Source organism: Heptranchias perlo, chromosome 6 (genome assembly GCF_035084215.1).
Source record: "Heptranchias perlo isolate sHepPer1 chromosome 6, sHepPer1.hap1, whole genome shotgun sequence".
Taxonomy (NCBI): domain Eukaryota; kingdom Metazoa; phylum Chordata; class Chondrichthyes; order Hexanchiformes; family Hexanchidae; genus Heptranchias; species Heptranchias perlo.
Window position 1 is genome coordinate 13033755 of NC_090330.1, and position 20145 is coordinate 13053899.

A 20145-nucleotide genomic window follows, 5' to 3' on the forward strand; every position below is an offset into this window, starting at 1 on the left:
GCCATTCCAAGAAATATTTATATCTCACAGTTTGACATATGCAGTCTCAGGGAGGGCCATCACGGCCTGGAAGCTGAATGCATCTTTTTATCTCTATTCAGCCGACTAAAAATCCTAAATATGAATTCTTAAAGCAAATTTAGTCAGAATTTACATTGAAGGTTTATGCTGTGGAAGTGCTAGTACATGGAAATAAATGGTCGAATTCAAGTGTGCATTGTAGGAGTCTTTTATAATTTGTTTTATTAACTAATATTTAAATAAGCTAATGGGGCTTCCTATGGTCTAACAATGATTATATTTCCACAGAGATATTACTTTTAGTTAACATGAATATAATTATAATTAGTGGTTTATAATTAAGATTAAATAGCATTAACTCTAATAAACCATTCATGAAAGATGATTTTATGGGATTTTTTCCATGGTTTGGCTGCAATGTTTTCTGTGTCAATGGTAGTGAACGAGAATTAATTGACTCATATTCACATTCATTCCAAAGAAAATGTGCATTTTTATGCAGTGCTAGGTCATTAGCTACTGAGTGACTGAATTAACCCCTTTCTTGCCAATTATCGAATGCCAGGCAACAAAGTCATGAACTAACCTTAGAACCATAGTTTGCAGTAAAAATTTTGAGTGTGCAAGTAATTACTAGATAAGGTTAATTAACAACATAAGAACATAAGGAATAGGAGCAGGAGTAGGTCATACGGCCCCTCGAGCCTGCTTCGCCATTCAATCAGATCATGGCTGATTTTCTACCTCAACTCTACTTTCCCGTACGATCCCCATATCCCTTGATTCCCCTAGATTCCAAAAATCTATCCATCTCAACCTTGAATATACTCAATGACTCAGCATCCACAGCCCTCTGAGGTAAAGAATTCCAAAGATTCACAACCCTCTGCGTGATGAAATTCCTCCTCATCTCAGTCTTGATGAAACTTGATGAAACAAATGAGGTTACAAGCGCAATTCAGTTATATCACTGTAATTCAGCATTAACTGCTTGATGATTATAAATTTACAGTTCAAATCAGTGTCTGAGATTGATACAAATTGATGAGATTAATATAGTATTAGACCCCTTAGATAATGAAAGGACTTGCATTTATATCAAAAGCAAAATACTGTGAATGCTGGAAATCTGAAATAAAAACGGAAAATGCTGGAGAAGCTCAGCAAGTCAGGCAGCATCTGTGGAGAAAAACAGAGTTAATGTTTCAGGTCTTTCGTCAGAACCCATTGCATTTATATAGTGCCTTTCACCACCTCAGGACGTCCCAAAGCGCTTCACAGCCAATGAAGTACTTTTGAATTGTAGTGACTGTTGTAATGTAGGAAACGTGGCAGCCAGTTTGCGCCCAGCAAGGTCCCACAAACAGCAATGAGATAAATGACCAAATGATCTGTTTTAGTGGTGTTGGTTGAGGGATAAATGTTGGCCAGGACACTGGGGAGAACCTATTTCGAGATACATTGCTGACTGAGTTACTCTTGCAAATTGCTACAAAATCTAAATCAACAACACTAATGTTAAAGAACAGTCTGCCTATTCAGCTATCTAAATTTCTGCTTGCCTGTTCATCCCTTTGTAGGGACAGCATGTGGTCCCCAAAGAATTAATGTGGAGGGTAAAATAAAGAATATAGCAGGAACTAGGAGAAAATGAATCAAAGATAATGATGAATGACTTTGAAAATAAAGCATGCCTTGTTCACCTCAGATATGTTTTTTAAGAATATTATATAGACACGGATTCTGGTACTTATCAAGTTAAGGGAAGTTTGATCTAGAGAATGTAACATTTTTCTGTTTTAGGCATGAATATTAATGTCACGCACAGCCAATGCAGGTCAGGTGTAACACAGCGATCCGTAGATTAAAGTTAACCCTAACATTAATTGTAACATTTAACGACCTGAACGGGAGAGTAGGGCCACTGGAGCAAAACCTGTGGGATTTCCTGGGTTGGCACAATATTCCAGATGCCAATATTTTCAACAGCCATTGATCAGGAAGCAGGACGCACGCTTTTACTAATGCAGGATGGACAATGTCATCCCTCTCCCTGCCTCTGTGTAAAGTATCTACCGTTTATCTTGTTGAAAATATGAAAAGCAATTTAAATACACAGTGGCAATCTATTGATAGCGAGCTGAGGATCAAAACCAATTTGGTTAAATAAGGTTAGTTTCTTTGTCTGCTGTGAGAAGCTGACAAACTATTAACTTACTTTGAAAATTGCAATCCTGTTATCAAAATGGAATAAAACTGTAGCATGGAGCCTCATGAGATGGGAATATCAGTCAGAGGTAGAGCTTATTACACTACAGGGTTGATTGTGTGACCCATACTGGGTCACTGGCGAGATTCCATTCCAGCAAGAGAGTCTTGTAAAATTGCCCTTTAAATGTTGGAAGTAGATTCTTTTGTAAATTTTCCATACGTTCCTTTTATTGCCGGAACAACTTTAGCTTACAAATAGCACAGTAAATTGCATGGACCAGGCTTACTTTCATAGTTGTATTTATATCTCTTAACCCTCTTCCTAATAAAATATTCTGTCTCTGAAAATAACACTGATTTGCAATTTCATGTGTATTATGTAGAAGAATTAGTAAGTTCAGCAGGTGTCTAAGGAAATAATCGCGGTTGATATCGAATCTCCTAATTTCTTTGAAATTGTAACATCCCAGAATAGTCATCGTCTCAGAAAGAGCTGTTTGCATTGCTGGAATGTGTAAGATCCGCAAAATGAAAATGACTGCAATTGATTGAGGTGTCAAAACCATTTTCTCTCTGCTGCTGCAGTTTATGGCTGTACATTTGTATCTGTTTAGGCTTTTAGCATATTGTTTTATAGCATATGATGTTTTTATACCATGTAAGTATATACAGGGTACGGTAGTGTAATGGTTATGTTACTGGACTAGTAATCCAGAGGTCTGGACTAATAATCTAGAGAACGTGAGTTTAACTGCGACCATGGCAGTTTGAGAATTTGAATTCAGTTTTAAAAATTTGGAAATGAAAAGCTGGTATCATTAAAAGTGACCATGATGCTGTCGGACTGTTGTAAAAGCCCAACTATGTCACTGATGTCCTGTAGGGAAGGAAACCTGCCGTCCTTATCTGGTCTGGCCTGTATGTGATTCCAGTCTCACATCAATGTCATTGGCTCTTAACTGCCCTCTGAAGTGGCCTAGCAAACCATTTAGTTGCGTTACTAGGATAGGCAATAAATCGAGGGACTGAATTAAAAAAAAAGAGTGCTGATTAATATTATTAATTAAATTTGGGCATTTGGAACAATTTCAAGGTGGTATGCACTACAAATAACTAAAAGGATCAAACTAGATTCTCAGCACAATGGATTTTATTTGTTTATTTTTTGTTTTCTCAATTGTCTCACTGGGCTGCGGTTTCAGAGGCATCAGCATCCCTCTGGTAATTCACTCAGATGCCCATTCTTCTGGGAGCTTAGACAGTGGGTGTTGGCTGACTATTAAATCCTTGAAGGTAATGGGACAGGTTTTGCTGTAAAAATAATGGTGAGGCTAACAGCGCTCACCGTCATTTATGTGCAAATCGGACAGTAACTTCTGGCGACCGCACATGCGCAGTTGAACGTGGAAATCGGGAAGTTGCTGTACCACATGCCCTGCTCCTCCAAAAGCTGTGTGAACACGGCATCTTGGCGGCTGGATCCCCGTATTGAACGGCGTGAAGTTCCTGTACTGACGTCGCAGATACGGACTAAACTCACCACAGAAAGTTAAGTCATTTCAAGTTTAAGTAACCTTTTAACGGTGTGATAAGTCTTAATCACTGCCAAACAACCTCTCTGGTACTGAAAATTAACTTTTACAAGTGTGGAGTCTCATTCCTTCAGATTTTAATTATTGTCGGACATTTTAAAAAAAACAATTTAAATAATTTAAAAAAAATTTTCTTTCTGTCTCTTTTATCTCTCTCTTAATTCAATCTTTTTTTCCCTCTCCGTATTTTGCTTTCTGTACCTGATTTGACATTGAATCCATTATTCTAACTAACCTTTCCTGGTTCAGACTCTGCGCTGCTCGTTAACGATTCTTCAACCTGATTGGTCAAGGAGATACACAGCTGCTTGCCCTGTTCACACAGATCCCAGATGCCCTGTAGGGGGCGCCGCGCTAAATGGCTGTCTCGTTGACAGGAACTTGCCGTGCAAGAGCTCATAGAAAGTCTGTGGGCAAGTGCAAGTCGCACGAGTGGCGGCTGCTCACTGCAAAATCCAGCCCATTATAGACAAGGCTGCTGCTATTCCCACCTGATGTCCAGTCATTGCAGCTCAACCACTGCCCTAACTGAGTACAGCTATTTCGGCCCAAACCGGGAATTGTATTATGTGGAAGGACTTTCTGGTCTGTATGGTTAGTACTACACCAGCTGCTGCCTTTATCCACTGGACCATCAGTGAGCAAAAAGGGTTTGGAAATGTCTTTTAACTGTTTAGTTCACGCCTTTTAAACACTGGACTGGTAAGGTTGTTAGAATTTTAGTTTGTAAATTTGCTCGGAGCAAAGTTTTAAAGACAAGCTTCAGTGCACAGTATTTTCCTGATCTGAACTGTGCTGTTCTGAGGAGCCATTAAGTGGCAGCAGTGTGCTTCTCCACAGAAAGAGGGGATTCGAAGAGACAGTCACCCACTCAGGCTCCTATTGTACACATTTTAGCTACTGGCTATTGAATGGTATTGGTTAAAAACCTGGAACCTCGATTAGGTGTCGTGCAGGATACTTGAATCTAAAGGGAAGGTGAACAAAATAAAGACAAGCATTATTGATGAGATCAGGGTCTAATATCCGCTAACTATAAGGGTTCTATGTATAAAATGAGAATGGACAGCTTTCACTCAGGTCCTAGCGGGTGTGGGCCCAGAGTCTAAAGCTTCTCCTAATTTAGCACCAAGTAGCAGTAAAATTAGAAACCTCACTCGGAGAGGTCGCCAAGGGAACTGGAAATGTGGTACTGGTCCAATAGGGCGCGATGTTCAGATATCGGGTCCAAAGCACATTGTTGGAGAAGAACAGTGAAAGCTTTACTCTGGGAGGGCCGGATATTGATATTGAGGGCTTGAAATGGTGAGAGGTGATATCCTTCATTTTGATGAACACAAAAGATTACTGGGGGAGGGAAAAGGGAGATGACAAAGGCAAGCATCATGGTACATTTCTGTGCCTCTTCCTCTAAATAACTCGATTGGAACTTGGAGAAGATAATCAATTAATTGAATTTCATTAAGCTCAGGAGTGGCTTCATTACAAACCTTATTTTGAGTAAGCTTTTAAAGAAATTAAAATTAAAGAAAAATTTAAAAAAAAATGCTTTAATGAAATCCAGCCAAATGGCAAATATTGAATATTGTACAAGTTTATTTCTTATCTCATGTAAACTAACCTGAACCTAATGGGGTGTGGAATGGAAATCATTGGAAATGACGGTCGAGCTGTTATTATGACGGGTGGTCTATGTGCACGGCCAGTTTTACACTCGGGCAACAAGCTGAACATCTGCCCCAGTATGTGCATTGTGCCCTCAGTACAGGGGCAGTGTATTGTAATGCTTTTCAATGCCAATGACCATGTTGCAATGTGGGGAGAGGTTCATGTAAAGCCGTTACTTTCCTTTTTATAGAAGAAGCTACTTGACTCTTCATGAAGTAGATTATTCGGCTCCTGATGAATCATGGGAAAGCAGCTCGGGTGAACTGGAGCAAAGGGGTCGACTGGGAAGTGAAGTCGGCTGGCTTTCTGCATCTACCTCTACTGAGAAATGTGACATCTTGGACAGTCTCCACCTGAACTTCACACTGTCGAAAAACCTGAGGTAACCAATGCCTTGCTGTTACGTCGTACTTTGTTTAATGGCTTCCTACCGATAATTTGTTTTCTTTTTCTTCCCCTCCCTTCCAATTTACTCCTCTCCTATCCTGAAGGCTTGGTTACATCTCCACAGGTGCCAACCACACATTACCTTCCCCAAATGGCCATTGCTGATGAGTGTAACTGGACAGTTACCGTAAGCAGGGTATTCGACCATCAAAGGCGATCTCAATCCTGCCTCATCAGGAGTCTACCGATGGGCAATTGCTGTCACTGCTTGATTTCCCCCCCCCCCCCGCCCCCATAGCCCAGAGGCGCTCAGGCCAACTGCACTGTCCCTGCCCTGCTCCAGTTGAAGTCAGCTAACTCCGCACAGACCAGGGGTTGTACACAGGACCTGCATGGCTTTTATGACTCAGTTACGTGCAAGGCTGTATATTTAACCTACTGAGCCATGGAGGAAGAGGCTCAATTTTCTTGACAGGAAATTAACAAATTGACATTGATTCTTGATCTACATCAGATCCTGGAAGTTAATGGTGTAAAAAGTAACATGAGAAGTTCAGCTTCTTACAAATCCTTGTCATGTTCTCCAATCATTCAGGTTCAAATTTTGGTCTATGATATTAGTAACAAGCATGTTAACTGTACTATGAAGTTCCTTTGTGCTCTATTCTAACAAAGGCATTAATCCATTTATTTTAAATAGTTTAACACCTCCTTTAAAGTGGCAGACCAAGGAATTCATGCAAGGATGTTGGTGCTTTTGGATTAATATTACACTGCGTGATTTCAACCTGAATGAGTGGCATCAACAATGGTTATGTAAAAATTTGCTGCATCTTGCTGAAGGTGGCAGTGGTGGATAAACCAGAAAGAGGGGGGTGGTGGTAACGGTGAGATTACAAATCTATACTGAAAGTTTGGTTAGTAAATATTAATGAATTACTGGTAACAAGAATTGCAGGGTTGATTTATGATCAACCGAAGGGACACAGTTTCAATATTTATTTAGATTATAGTGTTCTGAATGGAATGCAGTCTCTGTGTGACCTATAAACAGGTCCTCCTCTCTACACTAGTTAATGACTTCACTGCACCAAATTATTGTTTTTATATACGTGGTGTATATACATACGTGGTGTATATACATACGTGTGTATATACATACATGAAGGGTTAGTTGTGCAAGTGTTGCTTTAAGAGGATGAAGAGTGTCCAGAGTGGGAAAAGAAGATAAGGAATTGTGTGTTATCTCACCTGCCCTGTTGAGGTCATTGAACTTCTTTCAGCACTGCTCTCCAGTCCTAGGGGTGAGAGATTTGGCACTCAGTGCCAGTGCCACCTCTCTCCAGATGGCATGTGTGATATTCCTAGCTGACCTGCTGTCACGCACCTAGGAGTCTGTGCCTCCTGACACCAATTATATTCATTGGCATAACAAAGGAGAAGCTCTCCGTGAGGAAACTCCTCCCCATTGTGAGTGTTCTCGTGCCTGTTAAAATCAAACACCATCTGGGAAGTGGTGCTGTCGCACATTGTCCCTGACCTGACTTCCTTCATAGTGGGGGGGGGGGGGGAAAGAATGTATTTTTCAATACATATGTTTTTCGATCAAAGAAATTGCATCAGCAAGGACAACCAATCTTGCGACTTCTAAGATGAAAATAATCGCGGAATGTTAGAATTCGCCAATTGCATTCTGAAACGGCTTTTATTCCACCGAGGAAGGTAATCAGGGAGGAGGTGTTGCCAGTTAGATTTTCTTGTTATTAGATGTGACAGCTATAGGCTGTGACAAAAAGCTATAAGCCAGCAATGTGTAATGTAAGGGACAGCTTGGTAGGGAAGAGCTGAGTGAGTGTAAAAAGAGGGTGAACCAGTGCAGAGCGGGGACTGGTGGCAAACATTTAAAGAAATATTTCAAAATTCTCAACGATTTTACATTCCATTGAGAAATAAAAACTCCACTGGAAAAGTGATCCATCCGTGGCTAACTAAAGAAGTTAAGGATAGTATTAGATTAAAAGAAGAGGTTTATAATGTTGCGAAGAATACTAGTAAGCCTAAGGATTGGGAGAGTTTTAGAAACCAGCAAACAATGACCAAAAAATTGATAAAAAGGGTGAAAATAGAATGAGAGTGAACTTGCAAGAAATACAAAAACAGGTTGTAAGAGCTTCTACAAATATGTAAAAAGGAAGAGAGTAGCAAAAGTAAATGTTGGTTCCTTAGAGGCTGAGACTGGAGAAATTGTAATGGGGAATAAGGTAATGGCAGAGGTGTTAAGCAAATATTTTGTATCTGGCTTCACAAAACACAAAAAAGCATACCAAAAGTAGTGGGGAACGAAGGGGCTTTTGGACTCCAGGGGAATCAAGGGATAGGGAGATCGGGCGGGAAAGTGGAATTGAGGCCAAAGATCAGCCATGATCTTGTTGAATGGCGGAGCAGGCTCGAGGGGCCGTATGGCCTACTCCTGCTATTTTTGTGTTCTTATGTTCTAATGAGCGTGAGGAACTTTAAAGTAATTAATATCAGAAGAGAAAAAGTACTAGAGAAACTAATGGGACTAAAAACCAACAAATCCCCTGGACCTGATGGCTTACATCCTAGGGTTTTAAAAGAGGTGGCTGCAGAGATAGTCGATGCATTGGTTGTGATCTTCCAAAATTCCCTGGATTCTAGAATGGTCCCCATGGATTGGAAGGTAGCAAATGTAACACCGCTATTCAAGAAAGGAGGGAGAGAGAAAACAAGGAACTACAGTTAGTTAGCCTGACAACAGTCGTCGGGAAAATGCTGGAATCCATTATTAAGGAAGTGGTAACAGGGCACTTAGAAAACCATAATATGATTAGGCAGAGTCAATTTGGCTTTATGAAAGGGAAATCGTGTTTGACAAATTTATTAGAGTTTTTTGAGGATGTAACTATCAGGGTAGATAAAGGGGAACCAGTGGATGTAGTATATTTGGATTTTCAAAAGACATTCGATAAGGTGCTACATAAAAGGTTGTTATGCAAGATAAGGGCTTATGGGGTTGGGGGTAATATATAACACGGATAGAGGATAGGTTAATGGACAGAAAACAGAGAGTAGGGATAAATGAGTCATTTTCAGGTTGGCAGGCTGTAACTAGTGGGATGCCACAAAGATCAGTGCTTGGGCCTCAGCTATTTACAATCTATATTAATGACTTAGATGAAGGGACTGAGTGTAATGATACTAAGCTAGGTGGGAAAGTAAGCTGTGAGGAGGACACAGAGTCTACAAAGGGATAGAGACAGGTTAAGTGAGTGGGTAGGAAGGTGGCAGATGGAGTATAATGTGGGAAAAGGCAGAGTATTATTTAACTGGTGATAGATTGGGGAATGTTGATGTACAAAGGGACCTGGGTGTCCTTGTACACCAGTCACTGAAAGCAAACATGCAGGTGCAGCAAACAGTTAGGAAGGCAAATGGTATGTTGGCCTTCATTGCAAGAGGATTTGAGTATAGGAGCAAGGATGTCTTACTGCAGTTATACAGGGCCTTGGTGAGACCACACCTGGAGTATTGTGTTCAGTTTTGGTCTCCTTACCTAAGAAAGGATATACTTGCCATAGAGGGAGTGCAGCGAAGGTTCACCAGACTGATCCCTGGAATGGCAGGACTGTCATATGAGGAGAGATTGGGTCGACTCGGCCTGTATTCACTTGAGTTTAGAAGAATGAGAGGGGATCTCATTGAAACATATAAAATTCTGACAGGGGTAGACAGACTGGATGCAGGGAGGATGTTTCCCCTGGCTGGGGGGTCTAGAACGAGGGGTCACAGTTTCAGGAAAGGGGGTAGGACATTTAGGACTGAGATGAGGAGAAATTTCTTCACTCAGAGGATGGTGAACCTATGGAATTCTCTACCACAGAAGGCTGTGGAGGCCAAGTCACTGAATATATTTAAGAAGGAGCTAGATGGATTTCTAGACACAAAAGGCATCAAGGGGTATGGGGAGAGAGCGGGAATATGGTATTGAGATAGAGGATCAGCCATGAGCATATTGAATGGCGGAGCAGGCTTGAAGGGCCAAATGGCCTACACCTGCTCCCATTTTCTATGTTTCTATGAAATGCGAAGTTAATCACTTTGGTAAGAAGAATAGAAAAACAGAATATTTCTTAAATGGTGAGAAACTATTAAATTTTGGCGTTCAGAAAGATTTGGGTATCCTCGTACAAGAAACACTAAAGTTAGCATGTAGGTACAGCACGCAATTAGGAAGGCAAATGGTATGTTGACCTTTACTGCAGTCTTGCTACAATTGTACAGGGCTTTGGTGAGACACCTGGAGTCCTGTGCACAGTTTTATTCTCCTTATCTAAGGAAGGAAATACTGGCCTTAGAGGGGGTCCAACGAAGGTTCACTAGATTGATTCCTGGGATGAGGAGAGATTATGTAGAATGGGCCTATACTCTCTGGAGTTTAGAAGAATGAGAGGTGATCTCACTGAAACATATAATATAATGAGGGGGCTTGGCAGGGTAGCTGCTGAGAGGCTGTTTCCCCTGGCTGGAGAGTCTAGAACTAGGGGGCATAGTCTCAGGATAAGGGGTTGGTCATTTAAGACTGAGATGAGGAGGAATTTTTTCACTCAGATGGTTGCGAATCTTTGGAATTCTCTATCCCAGAGGGCTGTGGATGCTTAATCATTGAGTATATTGAGTATATTCAAGACTGAGATCGCTAGATTTTTGGACTCTAAGGGAATCAAGGGATATGGGGATAGGGCCGGAAAGTGCAATTGAGGTTGAAGATCAGCCATGATCTTATTGAATGGTGCAGCAGGCTCAAGGGGCCATATGGCCTACTCCTACTCCTATTTCTTATGATCTTATGGGAAGAACACGCCAGGATGGGGTGACAGCTGGAAATAGAGCAGTACCTCAGGATAAAGTACAGACTGTTCTAATACAGGGGGTGAAATGGGACACAGGCGGGGGCACAGAACAGGCGGAATTGCTTTTGCTGACTGTTATACTCCTGATATTCAATTCTATTGAAGTTAATGGAACTGAATATGGGTGGGGATTACAACAACAACAACAAACAAACAAACAAACAAACACATTGCATTTATATGGCACCTTTAACACAGTAAAATGTCCCAAGGTGCTTCACAGGAGCATTATCAAACAAAATTTGAAACCGAGCCATGTAAAGGCGATATTAGGACAGGCGACCAAAAGCTTGGTCAAAGAGGTAGGTTTTCAGGAGCATCTTAAAGGAGGAGAGCGAGGTAGAGAGCAAAAGAGGTTTAGGAAGGGAATTCCAGACTTTAGGGCCAAGGCAGCTGAAGGCACGGCCGCCAATGGTGGAGCGATTAAAATCAGGGATACGCAAGAGGCAAGAATTGGAGGAGTGCAGAAATCTTGCAAATTTGCAGGGAAATTACAGAGAGGTGCAAGAACTATAGAGTAGTGATAATGGGGAACTTTTACTATCCTAATATAGACTGGGATAGTAATAGTGTAAAGGGCAAAAAGGGGGAGGAATTTCTGAAGTGTGGTCGGGAGAATTTTCTTGATCAGTGTTTTTTCGACCCAACGAGGAAGGAGGCATTGCTGGATCTGCTTCTGGGGAATGAGGTGGGTCAAGTGGAGCAAGTGTCAGTGGAGAACATTTAGGGAACAGTGATCATAGTATCAAAATGTTTAGATTTGTTATGGAAAAGGACAAGGAGCAAACTAGTGTAAGAATACTTAATTGGAGGAAGGCCAATTTCAGTGGGGTGAGAACGGACCTGGCCCGGGTAAATTGGATTCAAAGATGGGCAGGCAAAACTGTAATCGAACAATGGGTGGCCTTTAAAGAGAAGATACAGTCTAGGTACATTCCCACGAGGGGGAAAGATAGGGCAACCAAAGCCATAGCTCCCTGGATGATGAAAGAGATAGAGAGTAAGATGAAGCAGATAAAGGGGGCGTATGACAGATGTCAGGTTGATAATACAAGTGAGAACCAGGCTGAATATAGAAAGTACAGAGGGGAAGTGAAAAAGGAAATAAAAGGGGCAAAGGGAGAATACGAGAATATACTGACGGCTAACATAAAACAGAATCCAAAAGTCTTCTATGGGCATAGAAATAGTAAACGGGTAGTAAGAGGAGAGGTGTGGCCGATTAGGCATCAAAAAGGAGATATACGCATGGAGGCAGAGGGCATGGCAGGGGTACTAAATGAATACTTTGCATTTGTTTTTCCAAAGGAAGAAGATGCTGCCAAAGCCACAGTGAAAGAGGAGGTAGTTGAGATACTGGATGAGCTAAAAATTGATAAAGAGGAGGTACTAGAAAGGCTGGCTGTACTTAAAGTAGATAAGTCACCCGGTCTGGATGAAATGCATCCTAGGTTGCTGAGGGAATTAAAGGTGGAAATTACGGAGGTGCTGGCCATAATCTTTCAATCCTCCTTAGATATGAGGGTGGTGCCAGAGGACTGGAGAATTGCAAATGTTACACCCTTGTTTAAAAAAGGGTGTAAGGATAAACTCGGCAACTACAGGCCAGTCAGTTTAACCTCGGTGGCGGGAAAGTTTTTAGAAATGATAATCTGGGACAAAATTAGTCGTCACTTGGATAAGTGTGGATTAATAAAGGAAAGCCAGCATGGATTTGTTAAAGGCAAATCATGTTTAACCAACTTGATTGAGTTTTTTGATGAGGTAACAGAGAGGGTTGATGAGGGCAATGTGTTGTGTATATGGACTTTCAAAAGGTACTTGATAAAGTGCTACATAATAGGCTTGTCAGCAAAATTGAAGCCGGTGGAATAAAAGGAGCAGTGGCAGCATGGATATGAAGTTGACTAAGTGACAGGAAACAGAGAGTAGTGGTGAACGGTTGTTTTTCGGACTGGAGGAAGGTACGCAGTGGTGTTCCCGAGGAGACGGTACTAGGACCGCTGCTTTTTTTGATTATTTATTAATGACTTGGATTTGGGTGTACAGAGCACAATTTCAAAATTTGCAGATGACACAAAACTTGGAAGTGTAATAAACAGTGAAGAGGATAGTAAAAGATTTCAAGAGGACAGACAGGCTGGTGGAATGGGTTAGGGTTGGCAGATGAAATTTAATGTAGAGACGTGCGAAGTGATATATTTTGGCAAGAAGAACGAGGAGAGGCATTATAAACTAAATGGTACAATTCTAAAGGGAGTGCAGGAACAGAGACCTGGGGGTATATGTGCACAAATCTTTGAAGGTGGCAGGACAGTTTGCGAAAGCGTTTAAAAAAGCATACGGGATCCTGGGCTTTATAAATAGAGGCATAGAGTACAAAAGCAAGGAAGTTATGATGAACCTTTATAAAACACTGGTTTGGCCACAACTGGAGTATTGTGTCCAATTCTGGGCACCACACTTTAGGAAGGATGTGAAAGCCTTAGAGAATGGTTCTAGGGATGAGGGACTTCAGTTATGTGGGTAGACTGGAGAAGCTGGGGTTGTTCTCCTTACAGCAGAGAAGGTTGAGAGGAGATTTGATAGAAGTGTTCAAAATCATGAAGGGTTTATATAAAGTAAATAAAGGGAAACTGTTCCCATTTGAGGAAGGGTCAAGAACCAGAGGACACAGATTTAAGGTGATTGTTAAAAGAACCAAAGGTGACAAGATGAAAAACTTGTTTACGTAGCGAGTAGTTATGATCTGGAATGCGCTGCCTGAAAGGGTGGTGGAAGCTGATTCAATCATGGCTTTCAAAAAGGAATTGGATAATTATTTGAAGGGAAAAAATTTGCAGGACTACAGGGAAAGCGCAGGGGATTGGGATTAACTGGATTGCTCTTACAAAGAGCCGACACGGTCTCGATGGTCTGAATGGCCTCTTGCTGTAACCATTCTATGATTTTAACTGTAGAGGTAACAAAGCCATGGATGAAGTGCGGCCGATGTGACACCGCCCTTTTCTCAGTCCTTGCCCATGTTCAGTTTCACCCATAGAATAATGTTGGAGGAAGCAAATTTTCACCAATTAGATGATGCATTTCTATTTTGTAAAAACTTCATTCACTTCCCTTGAACTAGTTATTTCAAGCTGTCAAAATAGAAGGATATTATATAGCTTCTATGACAAGTGAAGCTTTGTACTCAAAATTTTGCATCGCTTGTTCATTTTGTTGTATGTTCTTTGTGGTTGGGTCCTTTTTTATTTCTGTGTGTCTGAATGAAAACTAAATACAAGAACAAGAGAAAGAGTCAAGTTAGAGGAGGGAAATCCTGGAAGTCCTGCCCTTCGAATGAGAGGTGGTCCAGATAAAAGTCCTGAGTTTAGGCATGGTGTACAAGTACTATAAACAATAAATAGTGTTGCAAAGATGTTTAATGAAGGGCAAAAGAAGCAAATTAGGTTAATATTTTCTTAAGCTTTGCAATTTGATCGTTAAAACCCACCCTCTAGACTGATGGAACAGTTTGTTAATTCAACAATTGTAGCATGGCTCAACATGAATGAAGCTAAACAAAAATGTAACAAAAATGAGGCACTTTCATCTTAAGTTTCAATTTGATAATTTAATCACGATACATAAGGAGTTAAAAACCCCAGGTTCACTCAGAAATCGTGTCCTGCCTAACTTGATGCAGTGTTTTAAGGACTAGTTGATTGTCTCCAGGGAGTTTGCTTAAGGAGGAACCAAAACACACAGTTCAAACACAACCAATCTGTGTGATTTGTTCACATACGTATTTGATTGACAGCTCTTTTTTGAATTTAGCAGTTATTTAAATTCACAATGCCCCTGTGACCGTTTTGGGGGTACTTATTATCCTGGACTTTTCAAAATCAATGGGCGGGTAATTTTAACTTTTATTGTTGGGTGAAAATAGCAAATTGGCAGCTTGCATTTATATAGCGCCTTTAACGTAGTAAAACGTCCCATTGCGTTTCACAGGAGCGTTATCAAATAAAATTTGACACCGAGCCACATGAGATGTTAGGATAGGTGACCATAAGTTTGGTCAAAGAGGTGGGTTTTAAGGAGCGTCTTAAAGGAGGAGAGAGAGGTAGAGAGGCGGCGAGGTTTAGGGAGGGAATTCCAGAGCTCAGCTGCCTGTGGTGGAGTGATTAAAATCAGGGATGCGCAAGAGGCAAGTACTGGAAGTGTGCAGAGATCTTGGAGGGTTGTAGGGCTGGAGGAGGTAACAGACATAGGGAGGGGCGAGGACATGGAGGGATTTGAAAACAAGGATAATAATTTTAAAATCGAGGCGTTCCCAGACCGGGAACCAATGTAGGTCAGCGAGCACAGGGGTGATGGGAGAACGGGATTTGGTGCGAGTTAGGATACGGGCAGCAGAGTTTTGGATGAGCTCAAGTTTATGGAGGGTGGAGATGGGAAGCCGGCCAGGAGAGCATTGGAATAGTTAAGTCTAGAGGTTACTCACGTTTGTTTACCTTCTCACTAATTTTCATATTAAGCTCTAGATCCTTTTTTTAAAAATGGTTTAAAAAAAAACTTTAATAGATTGAGATAAAAACAGAAAATGCTGGAAACATTCAGCAGGTCAGGCAGCATCTGTGGAGAAAGAAGCAGAGATAACGTTTCAGGTCGATGACCTTTTTGTCAGAACTGGAAGAAATTAAAGATTTAACAGTTTTTAAGCAAGTGCAGAGTCTGGGAAAAAGGGGGAGGGAGGAAAGAACAAAGGGGAAAGGTCTGTGATAGGGTTGACGGCAGGCTTGATTAAATGACAAAAGGGATGATGGTGCAAGACAAAAGGAGGTGGTAATGGGACAAGTAAAAGATTGAGGATCATTTCATTTTCTCTTCACATGTTGATTTAGGTTGGGGACTATAGTTGCTGTTTCACACACTCACCTGATGAAGGAGAAAGCCTCTGAAAGCTTGTGATTTTCAAATAAAACTGTTGGACTATAACCTAGTGTTGTAAGATTCCTTACATTTGTCCACCCCAGTCCATCACCGGCATCTCCACATCTGGTGAAGCTCCTGTGTGAATAAAGCTGTTTGTGAGAATAAACATTTTTTTTTCAAAAAATATACTTTATTCATAAAATTTGCAGCAGTACATACAATACAGTTCTCATATCACATTCCAAATGTACACAATACAGATCATACAATTTGCAGGTTACATCAAGTACAGTTTAATGAACACTTTGGACATAATTACAGTTCATGACACTCTAGGGTGCCTCATTGCATTGCACTCAATACAGATTATTGATAACAGGTACGTTACAGATTCTTTACAGGTTCATTACAAATTCATTACAGTTACATTAAATCAATTAGAATTTTGCATTCTGCCCGAGGGGGTTTTTCCCTGATTGCAGCCCCTCGGTTTACAATGGCGGGAAGGCTCTAAATGGTTGCCTTTCCCCACAGAGCCTTTGCGGCGGCCGCACCCATCCTCAGTGCGTTCCTGAGCACGTAGTCCTGGACCTTGGAATGTGCCAGTCTACAACACTCGGTCGAGGACAGCTCCTTGCACTGGACGACCAGCAAGTTTCGGGCAGACCAAAGGGCGTCTTTCACCGAGTTTATGGTCTTCCAGCCGCAGTTGATGTCCGTCTCAGTGTGCGTCCCCAGGAACAGCCCATAGAGCACAGAATCCTGTGTTACGGAACTGCTCGGGACGAACCTGGACAGATACCACTGCATCTCTCTCCAGACCTTCTTTGCAAAGGCACATTCCAGAAGGAGGTGGCTGACGGTCTCGTCTCCACTGCAGCCTCCTCGGGGACAGCGCGCGGTGGCGCTGAGAGTCCGGGAGTGCATGAAGGATCTGATGGGAAGGGCCCTTCTCACCACCAGCCAAGCTAGGTCTTGGTGCTCGTTTGAAAGCTCTGGCGATGAGGCGTTCTGCCAAATGACATTGACAGTCTGCTCGGGGAACCAACTGACAGGATCCACCATCTCCTTTTCCCGCAGGGTCTCGAGGACGTTAAGAATAAACATTTATACCAGATTTGTCATTAATACTAACATAGCTGCAGTAACAATGAGCTCTTTTCCCTCTGATTTCCTTTCCACTATACCTTATCACTGTCACTTATTAGTCCTACTCGCAATGACAAATTGAGTGTCTGCAACCAGCCTTTGAGCTACACCAGACTGCATTAGGCTGACTGTGTGTGCATGGGGAAAGGTGAAGAATTAACAGAAGATAAAGTCCACAATTGCTAAAGCAACTCTCTTACAGGGCAATTAGCTCCACTGGTTGGTTACACAAAAGACAAATTCTCTCGTTTTTTTACTTGCGATCTTTAAACTGAATTGATCTTCCACGGATTGTTAGATGGGTGAACTTTTCTGCCTGATTGAGTGCGTATAATTTCAGTGGATTATATCAAGTGGAGAGGCTGGCGCAGGAACTTTCAGAATTTGGTGCACATTTAATGCTTTTTTTTCATCCTGTGAAAGGGAGCCTTTGGAATAATGAAGTGGTGATGCTAAACTAGATGCTGTAACTGTAAACAATTTTTTTCTAGTGTTATTACCAATTGGTTTCCCAATGGGAATTGCCCTTTCTGATATGTTTGATAGAGGTGTTTAGAATTATGAAGGGGTTTGATGGGGTTGATGCAGAGAAGATGTTTCCACTCGTGGGGGAGACCAAAGCTAGGGGCCATAAATATAACATAGTCACCAATAAATCCAATAGGGAATTCAGCAGAAACTTCTTCACCCAATGAGTGGCAAGACTGTGGAACTCGCTACCACAAGGAGTAGTTGAGGCAAATAGCATAAATGCATTTAAGGGGAAGCTAGATAAATACGTGAGGGAGAAAGGAATAGGAGGATATGCTGATAGGATTAGATGAAGAGGGGTGGGAAGAGGCTCGTGTGGAGCATAAACACCGGCATAGACCAGTTGGGCCAAATGGCTTGTTTCTGTGCTGTATTTTCTATGTAATAAGTAAGAGGAGGACCTACAGAGGGTTTGCCACGCAGGTTATACTGCATGAGAGATGCTCTGCGCCCATCCAACGGTGTCTGCGCACTCATCTGCAGAACGATTGGCACCTCACATTGGCAGATGAATAGCATAGGTGGAGGTTCATTTTCTCAAGGCAAGCTGGGACTGCAACCCACTCCACCCCCCACTCCAAACATGATGGTGACCTGTTGACATCCAATATTTCTAAGTCTGCTCAAACATGATTTAGAATGTGAATACCCAACAGTTATGTTGGATACTTCCCTGAAAGCACCCCAATCACAGTACGCTATGCTTTCAGAGCATACTGTGTTAAAGAAGCTATGCCGGACTCATCAAGACCCAACATTGACTGTACTTGCCTAAATGCCACCAGCCATTGCTGCAGCACTGGCAGTCTTACTTGGCAAAGACCCTGGAGAACTGTTTCTTCAGTGTCTGGGTAAGCAGAGAGGCACATGCAGAAGTTATGTCATCTGCTGTAAGGACACCTGCAACTACCATGCATCATAGGACTGGTTAATCCAGTAAGAATAATGGTTTGCCATGGCCTGAAACATGACTCTACCAGTCACATTGCAATGCTGACCTATGGGAATATTGCAATGCTGACCTATGGGAATATTGCAATGCTGACCTATGGGAATATTGCTATGGAGTGGCACAGCCAGTCCTATTCTCATGCCATGACTATTTCAGCCATTAAATAGAGGGCTGGGTGCTAGACTGCTCTGTCACTTACCTGCATATTCATGCCTGCATCTTGGTTCCCATTCCCTTCATTTTTGCCTGTCTATTTTTAGTCCTCTTTCAGTCTTGGTAAAGTCTGTTATTGGGATTAGGTGCCTGCTGAGGCTCTTCAAAGGCTTTCAGAATTTGTGACCCCTATTGTGACACACAACTTTAATCGACCCATCCTTTAAATTTGACTTACACACAGTTTTCCATTGCTAACCCCAGTCTGCTCCCTAGACTTATCCAAATCTGTATCTGAAGTTATGTTATTGAGCAGACTTAGGAATATTGGATGTCAACAGGTCACCATCATGTCTAAACCCTGCCAAAGCCATTTTGGCATAAGTAACACCAAAACAGGAACATTTAGGCCAATGAGTCAGGTGGGTGGAATGTGACATTTCATTAAGATAGACGTTTAACAAATATTAATCCCTTCATTTGAAAAGTGTATTTACTGAATAACTCCGGCAGGAGGTCTGACTTCTGTTCACTATGCAATGGTTATGTTTATGGCTTTCTGTATCACTTGAAAAGGAAGTCAACTCTAAGGCTAAAGTACTGCATCTAAGGCTAAGTACTGTATCTAAAGTTAAGTATTATATCTTCCCATCTCCATGCAAACTATTGAAGGAGATACCCTGCCAACTTTTTCAGATTACTTTCTTCCGGTCCTTTCTCATGTTGGTTGGACTGTTTTCAGAATCTTTCCTCAGTTGATTAAATTAATTGGGTAGAACTCATACGACATGTGGTCTGCGGTTCAATGAACCCAATGACCTTTTCTCATTCCATTCTTTCTTACATTCTTAAATAAAACAGAAAATGATGGAGATATACAGCAGATCAGTCAACATCTGTAAAGAGAAAAAGAAAGTTATGACGTGTGTACCCTTCATAGAATCATAGAATGGTTATAGCACAGAGGAGGACATTCAGCCCATTGAGCCCGTGCTGGCTGTTTGTAAGAACAATCCAGTTAACCCTTTCCTCATAGTCCTGCAAGTTTTTTCCCTTCAAGTATTTATCCAATTCCTTTTTGAAAGCCAAGATTGAATCTGCTTCCACCACCCTTTCAGGCAGAGCATTCCAGATCATAACCACTCACCGCATTAAAAAGTTTTTCCTCATGTTGCCTTTGGTTCTTTTGCCAATCGCCTTAGACCTGTGCCCTCTGGTTCTTGAACCTTCCACCAATGGGAACAGTTTCCCTTTATTTGCTTTATATAAACTCCTCATGATTTTGAACACTTCTATCAAATCTCCTCTTAACCTTCTCTGCTGTAAGGAGAACAACCCCAGCTTCTCCAGTCTATCCACATAACTGAAGTCCCTCATCCCTGGAACCATTATAGTAAATCTTTTCTGCACCCTCTCTAAGGCTTTCACATCCTTCCTAAAGTGCGGTGCCCAGAATTGGACACAATACTCCAGTTGTGGCCGAACCAGTGTTTTATAAAGGTTCAACATAACTTCCTTGCATTTGTACTCTATGCCTCTATTTATAAAGCCCAGGATCCAGGATGCTTTTTTAACCGCTTTCTCAATCTGTCCTGCCACCTTCAAAGATTTGTGCACATGTAACCCCAGGTCT

At 41.6% G+C, this 20145-nt stretch overlaps 1 protein-coding gene across 1 annotated transcript in view; it reads left to right on the forward strand.

Annotated features, from left to right (window-relative positions):
* Positions 1-20145, forward strand: part of oca2 (oculocutaneous albinism II) — a 386742-nt gene that overhangs the window by 50458 nt on the left and 316139 nt on the right. The window contains exon 3 of the mRNA XM_067985374.1: positions 5683-5874. Coding sequence (XP_067841475.1) covers positions 5683-5874 — 192 coding nt within the window. The remainder of the gene's footprint in view (positions 1-5682; positions 5875-20145) is intronic.